Raw genomic sequence first — 24,314 nt, 5'->3', positions numbered from 1 at the left:
CGCTCTTCTTCTTTCTTCTGGGCATCAGGATCCTTCTCCTCCTCCCCACCCAGCATCTTGCCCATGTCTTTGGTGGCCCCTGTTGACGGTGACAAGAGAGAGAGAATAAATCGGAGGTTTAGATACTTCACTGTGTGGCGCTTTGTATTTCTGAGCAGCACAATCACTCTTCCACTGGACCAAAATCTGAAGTGTGTGACAATAGAGGGAACAAGAGTAAGCACCACAAACAAGAGCCCGAGATAAAAGACAGTGTGATAAATTATTAGCCGCTCTCTAAATTGCCTTTGTGATGCTGACTGTAGTCTCTGATCTGACCAACTGGAATTCATATCTTCTCGCTGAGCAGCCACTTGTACGAGGGGTTGGAGACCTGAGAACAAAAGGTGTCGAGAGCTGTTGAAAGGATGGTGGTAAACACAGACGCTGGAGCTTATTCTGCTGCTGATCTCATCTGCTGTCTGTACTTGTTAGATACGCCAAACAACACACGCAGGCTGCGCTTAAATTGTTTTTCGATCTCATGTTTGTCAGCGCTTTGTTCTGACTTCCGTGTTCTTTGTTTGATTACTCTCGCGGCGATGTTGATCCATATTAAGAACCAGGACTCTGGAATGAATCTGTAGAAGGAGATCAGCACAACTTCTTTTTATTACACGTTATGAATTGCGGGGGAAAAAGTAATTAATTTTGGCTAAGGGTGTTCAGTATTTTTCTAAAGGCAGCTAATTCAATTTTACAAAATTACCAAGGGTCCAATGGTTCCTTCTGTGATACTTTAGCATTTAATTAAATTACTTGCACTGCATACAAAGTAATAAATTATCCTAATTTAAAAGGCACTGCAAATAAATACAAAACCCGCCCTGTTTTATGTTACATTTAATACCAGACAAGAAACGGAAAAGTTTATTAAAAGTCAGAAATAAAGTCTTCTCTCACAGCTGCATCTACTGCAGAGATTTCATTATTGTTTCTTCTAATTGCCGTTGTCAATGGTTGATTCAGGTAAATTCACATGGGGTTCATTTGCAACTGTCTGACTATTAGTCTTTATGTAAAACACACTGAAAGGCAGAAAATGATACTTTTCTACCTGGGTTTCATACAGTTGTTCCAGTGCCGTAACTGTAACGTGCATAGAACACACAACAGATCATGACCTCAGCTGTGATCAGTGAACTGGATTAACATTATCACTACGATCGGTCACGGCGGTCCTCAGGAAAGAAACAAACCAATATTGTTTTTTTAAAATCCTTATCAAAAAATAATACACAACTGCAAAAAAAGTTTTTTTTTTACATTTACATGTTTCCCTATTGTTGACTTTTTATCCGTAAATCTTTGGACCAGTAATGAGTTAGACTGACTTAATTTATATTCAGTGAGTGAAATTCGATTTCCTTTTCTTTCCCCGTCTCTTCTTTCGACAGCTTTTGCCATTATAATCACAGTTAAGCGCCCTTAGATTACTGAAGCAGAGAGGCTTGGGTTCAGATCGAGGTAAAATATTACAAGTCTTACTGCGGGATGTTTCTGTTTTACCCAAAACTGCAGCTGAGCATCTTAACTCCACAGGCATCGGCTCTTATTTCCAGCTCAATGGCTGGAAACTAGCCGTTGAGCTGGAAATGGCCTGCTGCACACTGGCCTTCTGACTCTGTGTCCACTTCCAACTCACTGGACAGAGTTTGATTTCATTAAGAACTGGGCCTCACTGGACCACACGGAGCCGATTTGAAATACGCCCGGTTCTTTTCTCTTCCTGCCCTTGAGTTCATCCTTTTATTCTAAGCTCCTCGTCTCCACCGAACTCTCTGAAGAAAAACCTCAAAGACGACGCCATCTGCTTCTGTTCTAAAATTGATGAGACAGCTCTGACCTTGGGGTTCACGGCTCCCAGTCTTAAAGTGCTCTTTTGACAGACAAGGATGAGCCCCTTGTTCTTTGGTCATGTGGACCAGGGTGTTGTTTAATTAATATACAGACACGGTAATGTGTCGTGTGGAACGCTTGAGTGTTTCTACCTCGTGGCATGCTGGCAGATTGCAAATCTCAGGGATTTTTCATGTCAGCGTAACATGTATAACTGGTTAGAACGTGGCGTGCAGTGAGTAGGCATTAGAGTGGAAATAATTATTGTTTTTGTATTGTTCTAGATGAGATATTTTCTTTTCCTGCCATTCTGATTTTATTACATACATGTAGTGTCATTTTGGAATTCTGTTGTAAATACTTCCGTGAGGTCATCTCCAAAAAGACAACGCGTATGGATCATTAAAAAAAAAGTCCCTTATTCATAACACAACAGTGTGAGTCTTCCTAAAGCAGAATTTCTCTAATGTTTTCAGTGTAATAGTGGACCAGACTGGTTTATGATTTTCTTTTTTAGAGTCTCTGTCACAAACCAACTTATTTAACAAAGAAAAACAAAACAAAAAAGCAACATATTATTTTCCATTATACCAAACAAAGTCTTCCATTAGTACACCACTAAAATGGTATATCTACTAACATTCATTTGTTTAGCTAAGATTAATGAAGATATGTGTTGCTTTGAGTTCCTGCAGTTAAAAAAAGTGTTTTCAGAATTCTCTCCACGCTTCACTTAAAATATTTCTTTGTTTGTCTTTGTTGGCCCCGGGGCAGAGCAGGGTTTCCAAGATCATGCATAAGTAACAGTCATCACAGGAAGTGATGCTGAGAGCATCCATCACTTCACGGATAATGAATTCTTTGAATCTTGCAAAGTAGAGAATGTTAAAAAAAAAAAGATTTTAGAGAAAAAAACTCAACTACAACAGAGTTTGTAATTGTAAAATAAGTAAACAGTGCTTATCATTAACTCAGACGAATATTTCTATTCTACTTATTTTACGTCGCTGATGTTTTGCCGTCCCTCTCACACTTCCATATGACTGGACTGGATCCTTGGAGCTTATTAGTTTGTCTGACTGTGACAAAGTGTGCAGCAGTGTGAGATAGTTGTTGCTCTAAGACATATGTGTGCCATCAAATATTGTCAGATCTATGGAGGAAGTTATGAGGAATAAAAATGTAGATCTAGATGTCGAGCTTTGATGCAAAAAGCAGGCGAATGAATGGCTCATCATGACATCATACAAAAGTAATTATATTTTGACAACATGATGTGTTTGTTTCGAATGGCTGCAAAATAACACTAAAAACCCAGGTTTTATTTTCATATTATGCCCCATGCCAGATGGTATTATCTCTAGCTGATAGTTTCTGTATTATTCTTTCGTCATTATGGTGTATTGCAGTTAAAAACCCAACAGCTGGTGTGTTAAATTAAGCCTTGCTATCCTAGTGATAATTCCACATTACCAAAACAACTTTTTATTGAATCCATCCCATCTTTTTTATTGGTTGGTTTTATCGTAATGTGATGATGATCGTCACTATCTCAGCATCTGATTAAATCCACTCCAGTTTCACTCTTAGCCACAAACATCAGTCTGTGGTGCGTCTCTCTGAATGTGAATCAGAAACCTCTAAGTGCAGGCTGGTGGCGACTATGGTCTAGAATGTAGACTCACAGACCAGGACCACGCTGCTAGGCTGGCTAAACTGCTGTTTGAAGTCACTCAGTTACAATGCCCTATCAGTGGGCTTCCCATGGTGACGTCTCAGTGAAGAGCTCTGGGAAGCACCGACTATTTCTGCTACAGTAAAGTCATTATAGTTTAGAAAGAGACTTCCAGGTCAGCCGGAGCCCGAGGTTTGATTTTCAAGTAGTGGTAAAAGGACGGAGGGTGGAGAATGTAGATCAGGGAAAGACAGAAAGACAGTTGTTTATATTTGTATTTATGTATTTGTGTGTATTTGCATGTACTAGATTTGACTGACTTTACAACCTTTATGTATTTCTGTGTACATGGTGAAGTGTCCCCCTGTGGAGTCACCTTGGGATAAGGACAGGCAAGAATACTGGAAAATGAAGACAGTAACAAGAGCGAGAACTAGAGATTCATGTTAATCAGAAAAAGATGGAATAATACCATCAGACGGATGCAAAAGGAAAAAAACTAACCAGGACAACTAGGAAAATAGAGAATTGGCTGAGGAGACAAAGAGACACAAGCTGTGATCTGACAAATGATACGAAAAAAAACTAGCAAGAAAAGAAGCGTATCTCATTAGACAGGGAGGTAATAAGAGTATTACCACACATCATAGGGTAAGACGTAGAAACCCCTCAGACCTTCGTCTCACTCTTCAGTCTTTTTCAGTCCCACAGCTGCTGACCAACACATCTCTGACTCAAACATTAACTCTGTAGAGTATCATTTATGTTATTAGTCTGCTGCCCCAGGACTGGGCAGGGGGGCAGTTCCCCACACCCAGCAAAAAGACCATCAAGGGAACCTTAGCGTAGGAAATAGGAAATTACATGACTGTGTCCAGTGACGTTCACTTCCTCCTTGACTACACTGCAAATTTGTAGCCCGAGAATTGGTTTATACTTTGTTTGTACAACAGTTCCTTCCTCTAACTGAGAGCAGACAGGGGTGATTTTGTTAACAGCAGCCTCTTCGTGGACTCTGATGAAACTGCAGTGCGAATCGTCAGATGTCCACCTGATTAACTTGAACAATTAACAATGGAAACCCAAAGTTCCAGTCACTGATGACAGTTATGACTCTGTTTCTCGTCTCCTCTCTCCTTCTCCTAGTCTGCTGCTGCAGACAATCTCATAAATAAGAGACACATCTGCACAGACTGGACTCTGCCTCAGTTTCTCTGCTGTTTCTGTCCGACTTCCTCGCCACCACCAGTCTTGACTTCCTAAATGCAACAAATAATCAGATAAAGGCTGAGTGGTAACTGTACAGGTCATTGACAAGAGTTTGAATTGGAACAGACAGTCCTGCGATGTTTTTTAAATCACTTTGCTTTATCTAGACTAAGAACACAATCATAAAAGGAAAAGAAAAAAACAAGGCAATTCCCCAACTCCATCAATGTCTTTAACATGCAGCTGTAACACAGAGGAAGAGAAGCCGGAGTCTTTAGGTTAGAGTGCAGTGTTGACGAGGCAAAGGCAACAAAACAGGTGTCGGCGTCAAGGATGCATCATGTCTGACTGGATTTAACTCCTACACAGATGGGTTTTTTTTTTCAAAATATTCAAACCTTGGAAAGATGAAAAGCCTTTTGTTAAAGCAGCACTGAGTCACTTCACACTGAGATCTCTGTCACGACCTTCGTTCGCTCCGACAGAGACACGGGTCTTGTTTTTTTGGATGCAGTTGTCCTTGAAGCTTTCAGAACACGCTGAAGAGCAGAGAAGGTGGAGAACCTCGTGCTGTACACAGGGCTGTTATAATGGCTCTGAGTGAAAAGCATATCAGGAGTGAATGAATGGTTGGTGATTTCATAGTTGAATGGCACCGATTCCTATAAAGTGTTTTTAATCAATGAAGGAAGAATGCATTTCTTTTTTGGCCTTTAGTTGAACCTCTCTATGTTTCTTTGAATAGCCGAATATACCCAGTTAGTTAACTTTATAAAATATTTAGTCTGATTCTGCTAATATATTCTTTTACCTTTAAATAAATTCAAGCCACTGACTTTGTAACTGCAGCACAGAAACCACAGCAGTCCATAGGAAACCAAGGCTTGAACTAATACGTCTCCCTGTGCTTTATCACTTGCTCACAACCAGAACCCTGGGACGCCAACCTCCCAGGGTCTGGGCCTGGTGATGAGAGAACATTTATCACCTCAGAGGTTGGCACCGAGGATCAGCCTTGAACAGACACATACACACAGAGAATGTAGAATTTAGGACAAAGACATCCATTACTGAAGGACTCCATCATATTAGCACGATCAAACATCAATTACAGGAGGGGTTACACACACAACATCTCTGTGTGGTTTTCTCTTTATTTAGATTTATATTTATTTAGTTTGGGTTAATTGACTTGGCTAATGTTATACTTTTAGTTCTTGACTCTCTCTTGGAGTTTGACGTTTACTTATGTACGTAACTTGTACCTGCCTGATAAAAAAATAAATAAAAAAACTGGGAATATCATGGTTCACTCTTCAATGGATCATGTTGAGTTGTGTCAGTGAGGTGCCATATTTGGTCATGAGCCAGAGATCATAGAGAGCAAGTGCAGAAGTTTATAAGCAATTACTCTGGAGTCGCCGCAGTAATGAGTCACGGTGTCGAGGCTGCAGCGGGCGGGCACAGCACCAACCACCAGCAGCAGACAGAAGAGACTTCTTACTACTAATAAGAACAAGTGGGTTATAACATATAACTAATGTCTGATCATCAGTGGCCTGGGTTTAGGTACGAGAGCAGTAAATATGTTATCGCTGCGTCATCACTGTTGTAGCTCTTACATTTTGATGTTCCATTAACACTGATCACAGTTAATGATGTGACCTAATAGCAGCTATATTTTCACACTCTCTGACCTAGTTCCAGCTCTAGTAAAAAAAAAAGATTGGGCAAATGACTACAATTTATAGAAAAGTTTGGAAACATAAAAAAACATCTAGGATAAAAGTTCTCCCTGCAATTAAAAGTAAAAAAAATCAGAGCATATGATGGTAGTTTTTTTTATTGTCAATTGATTACAGTTTTAATAATCTAATGATAATAATAATAACATAGTTTTTGTAGGAATGCTAATGGTAAAGAGAAAGTACTACATGTTTGTAGTACTAGTAATAATTATAAGTCTGTTTCTAAAAATGATTTACATAAATAAAACATAAAGGTGCTTATGATGAAGTATTACCAAGACTTTTCATTTAAACCCCACAAGGAATAAAAAGGGGTAAAATGTTGAGGCTATATTCAAGGCAGCCAAACCACATACACGTTACTACTGATCGATACAAAAACCATGAATGAAGATTTAATGCCCGACCTTTAAAATATATTGTTTCTGGACTAATGGAAATGGATCCATACATGTGGACAATCGATGAATAGCCTCTGGATGAAGGGTTGATGTTGGACTCACGTCTGTGCCTCATACATCCCTGTTTGTTTGTACCAAGGTCACGGTGTCTGTTTAATGCCTTGGCTGCAGATTGAGCTGCTGTAGTGCTTTTGGGCAAAATACAACAGATTTAATTTAATACTCTAACTCTTCAGGGTTTCTGACGCTTCTTTGTTCAGATGTGTTCATGTACGTGTGTGTGTGTGTGTTTGCACACATTAAAGGAACTGTCTATAAATAGCCCAGCAGATGGCCCATTCAAATGCTTGTGAAAGTTGTCTTTGTTCATCACAGGACAATGACTCAGGTTTAATATTTTAATAAATAAATGACTGGACGTTTGTTCTGTGATATTGTAATAGAAACACATTGTCATTATGACTGTTTCTGTTTTGGATTAAAGAATATGTTTGCACCTGCTTTGGGACTAAAATTTTATATATGCACATTCATCATCATCATAATCATTTAATTGTAAATATAGCGACCACTAGTGGCCAGAATAAGTCCATGTCATTGTGGTTGTATACAATAGGACCGCCCGCTGCTTTTCTTTTATTCCTTCAAGGGTTCAGAATGTTGGAACTTATTTACCAGTAAAGAATCTACCTGAATAACCTTTGACCTTTTATTGTAGTCCAGACTGTAATGTTTTTAAATTTGTACTTTGAATATCTGGTCATATTTGGCAATCTCATTAATCATAGAAAGTCAGCTTCAGTTGAATGAAATCAACAACTTTTGTGCTTCGCGGGATTAGCAAAGATATTTTCGTGTGTTTTATTTCACACTTCACTTCCCAGTGCTGATTTTACACCTTAGCATACCTGCAGTCTGTCATCTTACATGTTAACCTCAATCAACAGGTTTATTAATTAACAAGTTCGAGTTTCTGCTCCATGTGCTAATGAGAAAAACACAGACTACTCACATTTAAATTGGAACGTTTTTCTGTCACCTCACGCCCTGCATACAAACACAACACCAAGTTCTACAGTTAATATGTACAAGTGAAATGTGAACAGTGAGAGGTTCTTGTTGTAACGGTGCTGTTAAAGGATCTCTGGTGTGAGAGCCCTGTGGTGAAAATGTTAGATTCTTCCTCATGCATCAGTGAAGAGGAGGTTTAGTTTCGTTTAGAAAATGGCAGAATCCTACAAGACATCTTTGCACTTTCAGAAACAGTTTTTGTTTTTTGTTCCCCAAAGATAAATGTGAAAATGAAGCTCACTTCATGGCCTTCAATTTTCAATAGTAAATACAGCGAAATCATCCAGCCCATTAATGATGTTATTCTCATTAATGGGCTGGATGATTTCGCTTTCATTTTGCCATCCTTCAATATCCATCATAAAAAGTTTTATGAATTTTTCTTTTTTTTTTAAGGATTGACAGGAAGCAGTAGCTATTGGCTAATTGCTATGCAAAATGTGATATTTGTTTGTTTTTTTTTCAAAATATTCAAACCTTGGAAAGATGAAAAGCCTTTTGTTAAAGCAGCACTGAGTCACTTCACACTGAGATCTCTGTCACGACCTTCGTTCGCTCCGACAGAGACACGGGTCTTGTTTTTTGGATGCAGTTGTCCTTGAAGCTTTCAGAACACGCTGAAGAGCAGAGAAGGTGGAGAACCTCGTGCTGTACACAGGGCTGTTATAATGGCTCTGAGTGAAAAGCATATCAGGAGTGAATGAATGGTTGGTGATTTCATAGTTGAATGGCACCGATTCCTATAAAGTGTTTTTAATCAATGAAGGAAGAATGCATTTCTTTTTTGGCCTTTAGTTGAACCTCTCTATGTTTCTTTGAATAGCCGAATATACCCAGTTAGTTAACTTTATAAAATATTTAGTCTGATTCTGCTAATATATTCTTTGACCTTTAAATAAATTCTAGCCACTGACTTTGTAGGTGCAGCACAGAAACCACAGCAGTCCATAGGAAACCAAGGCTTGAACTAATACGTCTCCCTGTGCTTTATCACTTGCTCACAACCAGAACCCTGGGACGCCAACCTCCCAGGGTCTGGGCCTGGTGATGAGAGAACATTTATCACCTCAGAGGTTGGCACCGAGGATCAGCCTTGAACAGACACATACACACAGAGAATGTAGAATTTAGGACAAAGACATCCATTACTGAAGGACTCCATCATATTAGCACGATCAAACATCAATTACAGGAGGGGTTACACACACAACATCTCTGTGTGGTTTTCTCTTTATTTAGATTTATATTTATTTAGTTTGGGTTAATTGACTTGGCTAATGTTATACTTTTAGTTCTTGACTCTCTCTTGGAGTTTGACGTTTACTTATGTACGTAACTTGTACCTGCCTGATAAAAAAATAAATAAAAAACTGGGAATATCATGGTTCACTCTTCAATGGATCATGTTGAGTTGTGTCAGTGAGGTGCCATATTTGGTCATGAGCCAGAGATCATAGAGAGCAAGTGCAGAAGTTTATAAGCAATTACTCTGGAGTCGCCGCAGTAATGAGTCACGGTGTCGAGGCTGCAGCGGGCGGGCACAGCACCAACCACCAGCAGCAGACAGAAGAGACTTCTTACTACTAATAAGAACAAGTGGGTTATAACATATAACTAATGTCTGATCATCAGTGGCGATCATCAGGTACGCAATATAACTAATGTCTGATCATCAGTGGCCTGGGTTTAGGTACGAGAGCAGTAAATATGTTATCGCTGCGTCATCACTGTTGTAGCTCTTACATTTTGATGTTCCATTAACACTGATCACAGTTAATGATGTGACCTAATAGCAGCTATATTTTCACACTCTCTGACCTAGTTCCAGCTCTAGTAAAAAAAAAAGATTGGGCAAATGACTACAATTTATAGAAAAGTTTGGAAACATAAAAAAACATCTAGGATAAAAGTTCTCCCTGCAATTAAAAGTAAAAAAAATCAGAGCATATGATGGTAGTTTTTTTTATTGTCAATTGATTACAGTTTTAATAATCTAATGATAATAATAATAACATAGTTTTTGTAGGAATGCTAATGGTAAAGAGAAAGTACTACATGTTTGTAGTACTAGTAATAATTATAAGTCTGTTTCTAAAAATGATTTACATAAATAAAACATAAAGGTGCTTATGATGAAGTATTACCAAGACTTTTCATTTAAACCCCACAAGGAATAAAAAGGGGTAAAATGTTGAGGCTATATTCAAGGCAGCCAAACCACATACACGTTACTACTGATCGATACAAAAACCATGAATGAAGATTTAATGCCCGACCTTTAAAATATATTGTTTCTGGACTAATGGAAATGGATCCATACATGTGGACAATCGATGAATAGCCTCTGGATGAAGGGTTGATGTTGGACTCACGTCTGTGCCTCATACATCCCTGTTTGTTTGTACCAAGGTCACGGTGTCTGTTTAATGCCTTGGCTGCAGATTGAGCTGCTGTAGTGCTTTTGGGCAAAATACAACAGATTTAATTTAATACTCTAACTCTTCAGGGTTTCTGACGCTTCTTTGTTCAGATGTGTTCATGTACGTGTGTGTGTGTGTGTTTGCACACATTAAAGGAACTGTCTATAAATAGCCCAGCAGATGGCCCATTCAAATGCTTGTGAAAGTTGTCTTTGTTCATCACAGGACAATGACTCAGGTTTAATATTTTAATAATTAAATGACTGGACGTTTGTTCTGTGATATTGTAATAGAAACGCATTGTCATTATGACTGTTTCTGTTTTGGATTAAAGAATATGTTTGCACCTGCTTTGGGACTAAAATTTTATATATGCACATTCATCATCATCATAATCATTTAATTGTAAATATAGCGACCACTAGTGGCCAGAATAAGTCCATGTCATTGTGGTTGTATACAATAGGACCGCCCGCTGCTTTTCTTTTATTCCTTCAAGGGTTCAGAATGTTGGAACTTATTTACCAGTAAAGAATCTACCTGAATAACCTTTGACCTTTTATTGTAGTCCAGACTGTAATGTTTTTAAATTTGTACTTTGAATATCTGGTCATATTTGGCAATCTCATTAATCATAGAAAGTCAGCTTCAGTTGAATGAAATCAACAACTTTTGTGCTTCGCGGGATTAGCAAAGATATTTTCGTGTGTTTTATTTCACACTTCACTTCCCAGTGCTGATTTTACACCTTAGCATACCTGCAGTCTGTCATCTTACATGTTAACCTCAATCAACAGGTTTATTAATTAACAAGTTCGAGTTTCTGCTCCATGTGCTAATGAGAAAAACACAGACTACTCACATTTAAATTGGAACGTTTTTCTGTCACCTCACGCCCTGCATACAAACACAACACCAAGTTCTACAGTTAATATGTACAAGTGAAATGTGAACAGTGAGAGGTTCTTGTTGTAACGGTGCTGTTAAAGGATCTCTGGTGTGAGAGCCCTGTGGTGAAAATGTTAGATTCTTCCTCATGCATCAGTGAAGAGGAGGTTTAGTTTCGTTTAGAAAATGGCAGAATCCTACAAGACATCTTTGCACTTTCAGAAACAGTTTTTGTTTTTTGTTCCCCAAAGATAAATGTGAAAATGAAGCTCACTTCATGGCCTTCAATTTTCAATAGTAAATACAGCGAAATCATCCAGCCCATTAATGATGTTATTCTCATTAATGGGCTGGATGATTTCGCTTTCATTTTGCCATCCTTCAATATCCATCATAAAAAGTTTTATGAATTTTTCTTTTTTTTTTAAGGATTGACAGGAAGCAGTAGCTATTGGCTAATTGCTATGCAAAATGTGATATTTGTTTGAAATGCATTTAAATGCTATTGAAGGTCATTAAATGTGAGAATGTGGCATTTCAATTACTCACAGGCAAAAGATAACGAACGATAAAGGCTGAAGTATTTGAAATCTTTTTTTCAAAACAAGTCTGTTATAAAGGCACAAGGACACAGAAAAAATAATTTCCAAAATTATTTGGTTTGGTTATTGCCTGGCCTGAAGCACATCTTTGTGGAATGTTTTTAAGGACAAACTCAGTTGTCTATTTCAGTGATTTTCATCCAAACCATCATGTTAGTTGTGCTGTTTTTGTCATTTTCCATTAGTAGAATACTAAAGTATCTTAATGGGCATGTTAGGTGCTTAAAATGGTTGAAAACATTAGAAGGAAAATTATCCTGCTTTCAGCTGCTCTCCTAGTGTTACCACAGTGATTCATTGTCATTCAAGTACTGTCTGTAAAATGGATTATTTTATTTTATTTCTCAGTATTTTCCTTTTAGAATTTTTGGAAACTATCCCTGACATTTTCAGTTTTTGCCTTGAAAAAAACAAGCATGTTTGTTTTTTAGACAGTAGCCAAACACCCTCAACCTCTGGTCCACAAACATCTCTTTTTGTAGAATAACTCAAGAGCAGCTTTGGTGTCTTGGCTCCACACAAGGTTGCAAAGTCTTGTTTTTTTTTTAATGTAAACCATTTCATTCAATAAAAAATGTATCACAAGCTAAGATAAATGTAAATCCAACTGTCAGTTACAGTGCGACCTTTAATAGAAGTCACGACTTTACCCCTGCAGCTGCTGTGATAACACCATTCTGCTGGTCTCACCTTCCTACATAAACATTATTTAAATTCCTACACAGCACAGCTAAGCCTTCCCAGAGCCTCCTCACTTGTGTATTCTCAGCATTATGCATTCACATTGATCCCTGAGACCCAACGCTCTGCCCCCCCATCCCCTTTACACCCCACAGTTTTGCTGTTAGCCTCAGTACTTGGCTCCTGACTTTGAGCTAATATCAGCAGCTATGATTCAATCCTTTGCGCCTCCTGATGACTTTAGAAAGCCGCGGCTTGTGAATTAGCTCAGTGCAGCAGTGGCTTCCTGCTACACGTAATCACCCTCGCCTCATTGGCCCCCCTCGCTCCCCTTCCTTTCTCCAAGCAGTCTCATCAATCACATGAGGGGAATCTGATTTTGCCTATAACTAACACCATTATTCAAACATGAGCTCGCAGCAACCTCCGTGCCGTCACTGCTGCAGCCTGGATTTGAGTAAGCTGTGTAAGCATGTGAGGTATAAAAGTGCAATTCATGCCGATGAATCCCCCACAAACACCGCCACCGCCACTACCTCCTCGCCTTCTTACAGTATGTATGATCATGCATGAAGCAGTGCAGTGGTGACATGCAGAGGTGAACCGTGAAGCACCGCATGGTCTGGATTAGGCTCCAGTGTCTGTGATTGTATGTGCACTCAATGTGTTTGTGCGGAAGGGGAAACAAACGGTGACTCATGCGCGCTGCATATGGTTACATGATGGTTTTCTGCGGTTTTATTCTGAAGGGTTGATTTTATGAACGCATGCAGTCTGGTCAGTCAACAACCTTGACACCACTGTTCTTATCCTGAGGAATAAACTGTACGTGAGCCATGAAGTCAAGCTTCCTGACAGATTTTCGGACCTCTTTCATAATTTCCTGCTGGCCAATTTGCTGGACTTTCCATAGGATTTTGCTTTGTTTATGTTCTCTTATTATTTATTAATTTCCTCAGACGTTTTACCTTCTAGACTGTATCCCAGCAGAAAAGGAGGTTTGTATATAGAGTCTTCAAACTAAGAAAAGTTACAAACTGACTTTTGAACAACTGTTCCAATTATATAGTTTGGAATACGATACGAAAAAGTACTGAAATGCTCCAACTGCCTCCAAAAACTCCTACTCATCACACCGTGTGAGTGACAAGTAGGCGTATTAGAGAGGAGTCCAACCAGAACTTTCCGCAACCACACAGTTATTTTACTCCACTCGTCTGGCTGTGCTGCATGATTAATCCTTGGAGAACGGCTACAAGCCGAGAATTTTATTTCAGTAGCTGAGGCTGTGCAGATTTATCGGATTCATTTTATTCAAATGTCCTTGTTTTGCCTCCAGAAACTGCTGCGCTCCTCCGTTTAACAACCAGCGCTGTGCCACATCCAGCCACTCAGGTGTAAAACAGTGTGACGGACTGCAGTCACACACACCACGCGCCCTGACAAGAGTTTCAGGATGATTTTAGGAGAATATCTCCATGTCCCCTGATTAGTTCCCACAGCTCTTTGAAGTTAGTACTCTCGCACAAACAAAAGGGGCGAAAAAAAGTAATAAGAAGCGAGTGGAGAATTGAGGTCAGTTTCAAATTCTCTGTGACTTTTCTCTGTGGTAGTGAGATACTCACTGATCTGTCACTGCTGCCTCGCAGTTCGGAATATCAAAAAAAAAAACAACATAATCCCCATGTGAGGGAAGAGGGAACAAGATGGAAAGAAGAGGTGAGAATCGAAAAAGACACAGGGAAAAAGACTGTAGCGTGAAAGAAAGAAAAGAAAACCAGGCTATGAACTGGAAAATAGAGACAGGAAGAAGACGGGGTGAGAGCTGACGGCTACTGAGGGCAAAAAGGAAGTAGAGTGTGACAACAGGCGTAGAGTGTGACAACAGTGCTGCTGACTCATCCATGCCAGTGACCTTGCATGGTAGGAACAGAGAAATGGAGCTGAATTTCAATGGAATGTAAAGTAGAGCTTAAAAAGACGGGAAAATGATTGGCACGCCTTGAAAAAAATGATAAAATTGAACGTCTCTCAATGTGTCAACTGGGAAATCTTTCAGGAAAAAATTTAAAAAATATATACATTTATACGAATTCTGTACCTGTGCATCATATTTGAGTTGCTAGTTTAATTATGTGAATTATCATACTCTACTGTCAGTAAAAAGAACAGGATGTTACTAAAATGCACTGGCTTTATCAGTGTTGCGTTTTACTCTCAGCCTTTCTCTAAATGGAACTGTATTTTTCCAAACTAACACCATGTTCACTCAGAAAGATCCTGAAACATATTAGTCCCAGATTTGGTATCAAATCTTATGCTTCTATTCCCAGTTACTGTTAGAACCTGCCTGTGGCTTAAGGTCTTTTCTAAGGCTTAACATTTCCCATAAGATAAGTCAATATACGTATGTCTGTATACAAAGACAGCTAATGTTCATTTACCCATTTTGACAAATCTGTATGATTAGGCCGCGTACTACTCCAGATTCACCATTAGATTTCTACGTTCTTTATATGGAATTTGTAAATAAGCAAGTGTGTTCCGTAAATATAGACACAGCTGAGTCTCTGGTTCTAGAAAAACCTTTAGCTCTTCACCTGCTGTGTTTGACAGCCTATTACCTCTACTCCCTGTTCGTGTAAGTTCATTACCTTAAGCTCAGTTTGGTGAGGAAACCTGCTGATGCCAGGGCTCAGTAATGGTTTGCTTTGACAGGTATATTTGATTCAGGTAGTTAGACACTGGGTATCTGTGCTTTTAAAGCAGCGAGGAGTTGATAAAAACGGTCTTGAACACAACAGTATCAACACTATTAGCAGCTTCACCATTGTTAATACACTGCCGCTCCATCATAGGGGACTATCACAGTAAGGTCAGTGAGGACATCTTGATGTGTTATTATTAGACAGAGAACCAAGGAGGGATGCTCTGCCCTAAGGCAGACTCATTAATACCAGGTTGTTATGTCTTCATTATCAGGCCTGTTATAATTACCATCTAACAGTGGAGATTTCCCAGGTAATGGAGGTCTATTGTGTGAAAGCATTTCTGGAAACCCACATCTTCCTAGTGGGAGGGTCAGATTTACAACAACAGTGTCTACTCTAGACTTAAGTGGCCTAACGAAGGGTCATGGAAGGATGGAGCACCATCAAAAGATAAATAAATAAATAAATAAAAAATTCAGACACTAAACAGAAAAAGGCCGTCTAACTAGGAGCAGATTGCTGCCTTATTTGTATAACAAAGGCATTGATGCAGAACTGGCAAAGCAGCCCGTGGGCAGAGGAGAAGGCGCTCAGAATTGTTATTTACGTTACTTTACAGCAACAACATTGCAGGGGGATTCCCCGTAAATTATTTAATCATTTTTGCAGAGAATCTGCAATGCATACACTCACTGCGCTGCCATGGGCTTCATGATTTCAGAGTAGAAATATGTGAACCATGAAACACACCAGTGCTTCATTAGTTGGCTGCTGAAGGCAGAGTAATTTCAAAAATAGAAAATGAAGTCTGAATGGACAAAAAAGGAATGATCTGAATGCTTTAAGGACTCAAACATAAAAAAGACAAACCTTAAACTTACTGGAAAAATGTATAAACATAAATAGGTTGAAAAAACCTTTTCTATCAGAAACATTTCAACAACATATTGTATCAGATATGGAGTCTGTACTGATGTTCTGGTGACATGATGTCGATTGGCCTTTCGTTTTTTACAGCATCTTACTACATCAATACTCGGTATTGGCTCAAATGTAAGAATGACATGTTTATGACCATGTCTTCTGTCATGGACTTGTGAACTAATTCCTAAAACAGCTTTTGTTTTGGGTATCGTCCTGAAACATTTTTGTTAAAACTAACACCACATCCTTGAATCTGTTCAAGGAGTTTCTGTTTCAGCTGTTAGATCAGCTGTGGTCATGTTCACATCATCTGACCTGACAGCCTCAGTCTCTGAGCTGCAGCAGCCGGGTGCGACTCATGGTGAGCGAGGTGCATTTAACACATAGCTGTTTTAGTCAGAACATTAATGCATTTGACAGGAGCAGCTCACTCGGAAAATTAACCTTCTTTTCTTGGGGAATACGAGACAATGGCTGATAACAGGTGCAAAGAAAATCTCATCTCGGAGGAGCAAGAGTAAGATAAATAATGATAGGACCTGTTTTGTCAAGATGAATAAAGATTATTACCCCTTTCTGAAATGGGCTGCAATTTTTTTAATTTTTAAAAATATACATTTTTTGGTTAGTTTCTCCTCATCTGACACTTCTAGTAAAGCACTATTACTGATGAGGATGTGTACTGTAAATTACACCAGTCTCTGTGTCTTTAGCAGAGCTGCTGAGAACTTGTTAAATCAAAGTCAGAGAGTTGCAGCAACCACTCAACCACCACAACGGCAGAGAACTGTGAAAGAAACTAATTAATAAATACATTACATTTTACTTGACTCCAGGTAACTGCATTTTTAAACCCAGCAGCATCATTAGCATTTAGCAGACTTATCATTAGCATATCATCAGTGCTATACTGTATTTTAAACTGGCCTTTTTTTCTTATGCACTACCCCATCATGTCTCACCATTTTTTTGTTTCAACATCTAAATGGCTCCACTGAAACACAGCAGCAACCAGTACCTGTAGCTACTGCATGTACTGTATTTATTTGTATTAGTTATAGTGGTTTAGATACATTTATTGTACTAAAAGGGGGAATTTGAGCTACTTGTTAAAAAAAAAGAAAATAACAAAAGGTAAAAATGGAATCAAATTTAAAGGAAAAGGGGAGAAAGAAGGAAAGGTAAATAAAGGGAGTAAATAAAGGTAAATAAAAGTCGAAAAATTGGAAGAAGATAAGATGGATGAAGAGAAGCGAGGTCAATATGAAATAGAAAAAAATGAAGATGAAGGGCAGGAAGAGGGACATAAAAAAATAGAGGGTAAGATGGATGAGCCAGAGATGGGGAAATGAGAAGATGGGAAAATGGAGGACAGAGCCATAAAAGATAGATGTTGGAGGAGGGTGAGGAGGATGAACGAGGGGGAGTAATAGAAGAGGAAGAAAAGTAAAGATGGATGAAGGATAGAGGGCACAATGGGTAAAGAAGAGTGTGACTGAGAAAAATGTGTTGGAGAAGGACAGAATCACAACTTTCCACAATAGAAGGTCGGAGGAAGTAAAGGAATAAATTATATATATATATATATATATATATATATATATTTAAGTATGGATGTGTGGATTTCGTCATTGAAATGTAGGTTCTGTTTATAAATGAACAGAGATTCTGAATCATCTACATGAAGGATTGTGATGTGGGTGATAAACATGTTTCTTTTCATTTTGACGTGATAGACCACTCCAGTTTTGAGTACATGTTCTGCTGCTATTTTTTTTTTTATCATCGGCCTTCGATTCCATCAATAGTTTTCACTCTGCATCGTCAGCTGGACTTTTTGTTCCCGCCTCTCAGACGCGTCCCTTTTGTCGTAGCGCTGTACGCTGCAGATATGGATTGAGAAGCTATCTCCTCTCTTTTGTCTTGGAGAACAAAAGCTGGCATTGATGGCTGAACTCTGCTGTACTGTGATAGCCAAGGTGCCAATACACTCTCATAATCACTGCGGCAGCAGAAGGACTAATACTCCTCTTCAGCTCTGCCCTCCAGATACGATTGATTCTGTCATTTTCTCTGTTCCTCTGGGGAATAACAGAGGTGACATACGTAACCTCTCCGATGTCACACAATCTGTTATGTTTTACTGTTATGCCTTGGGTGGGCAATCATTGGAGGAAAGTGGTTGAAACTTTGGGATAAAGTAGCAAACATGGTATTGTTTAGTAGTCATTAATTGTCTATAGAAAGTTGTTTTAACCGTCCATTTGTGATCAGGACGTCCATGGACACACTGTCATTTTTAAATCTAATCTACCTTTGATTAATTCTCTGTAACAGCCTATTTACGACTCAATGTTTATTTTAATTTTAATAATTAGCAGGATTTTCTAAATGGATTGAGTCAGTGGGTTGATGTGTATATGATGTGGATTCCAAAAGGTGACCTGACCCCAGGCCTTGGACATGGTTTAAAATCCACTGTGCTGTCACGTTGTTACCACCATGTAACATAAACCAGGGGTTGATGACATGGAGGAGGCCAATAGATATTGATTCCTCTGTATCTTGTGGTCACACTGCAGCCTTTGTGACCTGTAGCACCATATTTAAAGCAGTAATACGATAGTGAAGTTATGGGAGTTGGAGATTCCTGAGTGAGAACCTGCGACATCTGTGACACTGGCTATAATCACACAGCAGCCACATAATGGAAAAAACAAACAAACTATATTTATCAAAATGCTTTCCAGTAGGATTTAGTGTTAGCTAAAAACAAAATAAAATTTAAACAAAATTAGTGATTTAAACCATCAAAATGTTTTCTCCTGAAAGATCTCTGTACATGTATTTGTTTTTTCAGGCCAATGTCACAAGCTGAAATTATGCTACATGGTAGATAGGTCACTCTCAGGTAACTGTAGATGTAAGAGTGAATGGGTATTTATCTGATGAAATCTGCAGAGGTTGCTGTCAACCCCCTGAACCTGAAGATGATTATAAAATTATTGGCTTTCAGAAAAACTATCTGACTATACACATGGTCATCTGTTTTTGTACCGCTGCATGTTTGGCATCTAGTAAGTAACAACGGCCGTGGGCTAAATTTTTTTTAAACACAGCTTTTGTCACTATAAAAAGTAAGTAGTTGGCTATAAAAACCTTCATTTCCATTGACTTCAAATCCTTTGGATTCTGTACCTGAATTCTTTTGTTGTTTAGTCAACATGGACTGGTGTTAAAAATACCAAGGTGAGTTGTTTAGTCAACATGGACTGGTGTTAAGTTCTCACCTTGGTATTTTTGAAGCTGGTTCTCAGTGATTCATTAAACCTGTGGTGTGAGATTGGGGTTAAGTAGTCTAATTTTATGCCTCTCTCCCTTCAGTGCCAGCGTACCATTTAAACCCTTTCCAAAATGGAGATGCTTACTATCCAATTAACATCGGCAAACTAATAGGAGCACCACTGTGCCTCTGGCTTTGGTTCAGCATCTCTTTGTACCACGGCAGAGGCAGATTTTAGCCTTTGTGTACTGGGACAGACACCACACTGGAAACCCATTATCTCAGTGATATTGGCCTATACTGGAGTGTTTCCTTTTGTCAATACAGGGTTTACATGCTGTTTAACTGTTACGAATTATTTTCAAATGTTTTGATCTACAAATACTTTTGTGGATGGCATCCGTATCTAAGGATTGCCTTAGTCCACTTAATGCCAGCGACTGCAAGTTTGAGTACCCTAGGAATATCTCGGAGTACTGAAGCAGTGAGCAGAAGTTCACACTCCTACTCAGAGCAGCCCAGCAGTCTCTTCTTAACACCCACAGTTTACATCTGTACCTTCACCAAAGCTTCACACAGAACAGAACAGTTGCTGCTGTGACCTTGAGACCTTCACATCTGCCTCTCTGTATTCGTTCAACATCAGAAAACGAAGCAGCCTGGTGGAAAATGAATTCAAGAGAGAGGGCAAACAGACGAAGTTTAAATCTGTACGCTTTTGCTTTTCCACTGTTCCCTGAATCTGTTTATGTATGAGTTTAAAGCAAAATATTTACTTGTGCAGTTTTGTCATCAAAAGTTGGAGAGACAAGATTGCGATGTTTTGGACGTGCCAAGAAGACATAATGGATATATCAGATAATAGATGTTGGAGATGGAGATGCAGGGAAGAAAGAAAAGACTAGGAGCTAGTAGAAGATTTATGGATGAAGTAAAAGAGGAAATGGAAATGGTTGGTGTAACGGCGCAAAGGAAAGGAGGAGGTGGAGGTAGATGATCTGATGTGGCGCCATCTGATCATCTGATCATCACCTGGATTCACTGTGAGACACATGAATCCAGTTAAAGAACAAAATATATGTCCACCCAATCAAATCATATCAATGTCCTTTTATATAGACATTAATGAAATGTTTGTGTTTTTTAACTACACTGCAGTATTATATATTATATTATATACACATTACAACACATACAGATTTGAAGACACTCAATCAGTCAGATTTCTTTTGGGGAGGGGGGGCTCAAATCCTTAGAGAGACCTCCCGAGCTCAGAATGGTATGACTCAGCACTAATGGGACATACAAGACTGCCTACGGCTACAAAACAATGAAAAATAAAATGCCATGTGTGGCTCCACACTAAACTGCATTTTTCAGTCCCTTTGGAAGTTTCACAGCTGTAAAATGTGCTCAACAATGCTGAAAAAAACCTGAACAACTAGGACCGTTGTCAGCAGAGTTGCATATGCTGCAGAACACACAGACCAACAGCAACAGCCTGCCCTAGGATGCCATGTCAACTAATGGCTCCATTTTGCTTTTTGCGACAGTACAACGTATAAACTGACAGATTTGTGCTTCATAGTTTTTGGCGTAGAGTTGTTGATGTGTGTTGTCAGCGTTTTAAGCCTGGTAAATTATGTATGTGTGCATTTTAGCTATTACTACAAATAATGCCAGGTATGTGCTGAGCTGCAGAGACAGTTAGAGTGTTTTGACTTAACTGTTCTTGTTAAAGGAAATAAAGGAACATAACATACAAAAGCATGGTTGGCCCAGCTTGGCCAAATCATATTTATTAAAACCCGTGCAGATTTAGGTTTTTGAGGGAAGACAGGTGACGTTTTCTTTCACATATTTGTCCATAAATGATTAAAGTTAGGTTGGCTAACTATAGTTAAAATAAAATATGGACACCTCCTTAAAACAACAGCAGCTCTGTGCTTCAGTACACACACCTGTACATAATCAGTTTGGTCAGTTCATGAACAGCCAAAACACACTGTACGAGCCTGTTTCTAATTCTAATAAAACAAAAATAAATTATTACACAAGCTTTTGGTTTGAAAATCACTATCACATAAGAAAAGAAAACCATGACATTTAAAGTCACAATATAAATATATAATAATGTTGTTGACAACCTCAGTCACCACTACTGCATCCAACTCACACGGCTCAGTACACAAGGGAGGACTGTAAAGGGAAATTCTCTGAGGCAGATGGCCTCGATCTTATCTCTAGAGTCAGTACAGTACTGTATGCTCTCCTCACCAGCCTTCAGCACACCTACTGTGGTCCACATGTCCCTCTTCCTTTGCACTTCCTTAGTATTCCATCTTATACGTCAAGCCATTAATCCATACACAGTCGTGAGTGCGTACATTTTCAGCTTGGCTTCACCCAGCAGGACACAAGCCACGGAAACCTTGGCAGAACCTGGGACGGTGGTTTGTTCAGGACACGAGCCATATGACAAACAGTACGTCCTGGGGTTGGGCCAGAATAGAATAAAAAAAGAGGTGGGGCTTGTAAATGGTATAATGAATCAGAGATTGTGAAAAAAAGCAGCACATAATGAATTTTTCATTGTAAGTGTTGCTACATGGAAGAAAATGGTGGCGTAGATTGAAGATGTTCACGATCCAAAAAATCATTAAGGTCCCAAGACCTGCTGGCTTTTATTGTAGTCAACTAATCAGAAAACAATTAACACCCAGGAAGAAAGGTGACTGCTGTTAACATGAATTAACTACTGAGAAGGGGGTGGTCAGCAGTTGATTCATCTGACAATTGATGACTCCAATTAATTTTCTTTATTTTTAAATACGTGTTTTAAATAATGTTTTTTTTCATAGTTTTTAAACAAAATATAAATAAATAACAACATAACATCATCTGCATATTTAAACACTTTATGTAAAACGTTATTCTTTAACAAAATCAGATATACTGAATTATTTCTGATGAACTTTCAGGCAATAATAAACTGAATTAAAAAAATGCGTTTGAGGTTTGAGGTTTAAGGTGTGTTTTGCAAAGAAAATCCAACATTCTGTCTTTCTAGATGCTCTTTGTGGAGTCACGCAGAAAATTACGAACCCTTTAGTACCTAACACCTCTCTGGGGCTGCGTGGATGAACTACTTTGGACTTGTTTATGGTCCTCATTTCTATTTGTAATCACTCAGACCTAAAAACTGCTTTGGTGTTTTCTCCTATAATTGAACTAGTCTGATGTTTTATGTATGGCATAAAAAAGGCAGCAGAAGTTGATCTCATGATATTGCGTAATACAATACAAAAATGTGATGGCCAAACAGATGACTCATATTTTCAGAGTAAGTGCAGAGTTAGTCAGGACAGCACATCTGTGGTGTTTGTCTGTGTACTGTGATGACTGAAGTTTTTGTTCATGTCTGTAGTCTCTGTATTTACCTTAGTAGGAAAGACTGCACGAAAGAATATTGATACTGTGGTGCATAAGTACGTTACTGTTCACCACCTGCAGAAAACAATTCTGTGGGTCCTGCCGTTCCAACACAAGTGTCAGTCAGGTGAACCACATGTCAGTGGTGTGTCTGTTTTTGGCAGCTGAGCTCCTTTTGTTTGGATTTTTCATTGTTCCATTAAAAAAATGAACAATTGATTAATTTGTGAAGATTTTCCTTGTTTGATGATAATGAGTGTCCTTTGTCTATGATGTTCTGCTGAGGTAAAGCGACTGCCAGACAAAGAGGGATGCAGCATGGAGGCTCATCCATTATTTGTCTGAGAAGGTGACTCATGCCGTGGCTAGATGGCAGAAACCTTGGCAGCGCTGCGTCGAAGTCCATTAGCATTCCCAGTACAATTCTTTCTACTCCTCTGTACTAGAGTGCTCTTCAATCCAAACTACTAATGGTAGCATCTGGGCTGACTTTGTATTTTGTATTCAGAAGGTATTCCAACCACACTTTTAAAGTTTAGAAATTTTAGATTTTTTTTTTTAACAAAAAAGGTTCATTTAGATCGTAAATGTTCTAATAGAGTCATTTCCATGCAAGTTAAATGTGCATAAAAATATTGTATAATTATGATGTATGATCACTTAACCAGTGTCATATTTTGATATGGATGATATCGTCATCTTTCAGTTTTCAGTTTTTTTAGACCTCGCAAGTTAAATGTGCATAAAAATATTGTTTTTTACACTTCCTTCAGTTACTCCCTCACACCCAGCTGGCTGGATGAGACTGGAAGATGGCCAGATGGCATTGTTCAAGTTTCTTGGCATCAATCATAGTATACTGTACACGTACAGACTGTCAGTGTTCTGCCGAGGTAGTAACACTAACAGTAGAATATGCTACAGATTAGTATCTGAGAGGTGATTTTCTGCCTTACAATCACATTTACTGCAAAACTTAAAACAATATACGAGAACTTTGACATCGCAGAATCCTCTAAATCAAACATCGTGGTTGGGACATGACATAATAGTAGGTCTAACAGTCTGTACTGTACTTTACATTAGAATTAGAGGAGCAACACAACATCAAAACACCTGTGCATCATATTCAATCCCAGCCTACGCATACTCACACACACATGCAGTCATTTTAAAGGGTTACCGATATCACTAATGATTTTAATAGCCACTCAGCTCTCTCATCACAGCATTTACTACATCTTGTAGCTCCAGTGTGGGCTTTGAACTGCATTCTAGGTCAAAGTGTGAATTACTTATAAGCAGTGTTGCATCTTGGGCTGTGTCTCTTGGCTTAGATTTGCGTAGTATAACTAAAAAAAGGACAAACAGATTTTGGCTGTGTGTTTTTG

General features: G+C 38.8%; 1 protein-coding gene across 2 annotated transcripts in view; it reads right to left on the bottom strand.

The window, feature by feature from the left end:
* Positions 1-24,314, bottom strand: part of LOC103391058 (complexin-1-like) — a 39,639-nt gene that overhangs the window by 7,704 nt on the left and 7,621 nt on the right. For both annotated transcript variants that reach the window (XM_008327176.3, XM_008327177.3), the window contains exon 3: positions 1-79. This exon is cut by the window's left edge and continues 88 nt beyond it. In XM_008327176.3, the coding sequence (XP_008325398.1) occupies positions 1-79 (79 nt within the window). The remainder of the gene's footprint in view (positions 80-24,314) is intronic.

The sequence above is a fragment of the Cynoglossus semilaevis genome, chromosome 15, assembly GCF_000523025.1.
Source record: "Cynoglossus semilaevis isolate Cse_v1.0 chromosome 15, Cse_v1.0, whole genome shotgun sequence".
Lineage (NCBI taxonomy): Eukaryota > Metazoa > Chordata > Actinopteri > Pleuronectiformes > Cynoglossidae > Cynoglossus > Cynoglossus semilaevis.
This window is presented reverse-complemented; position numbering and strand designations above follow the sequence as displayed.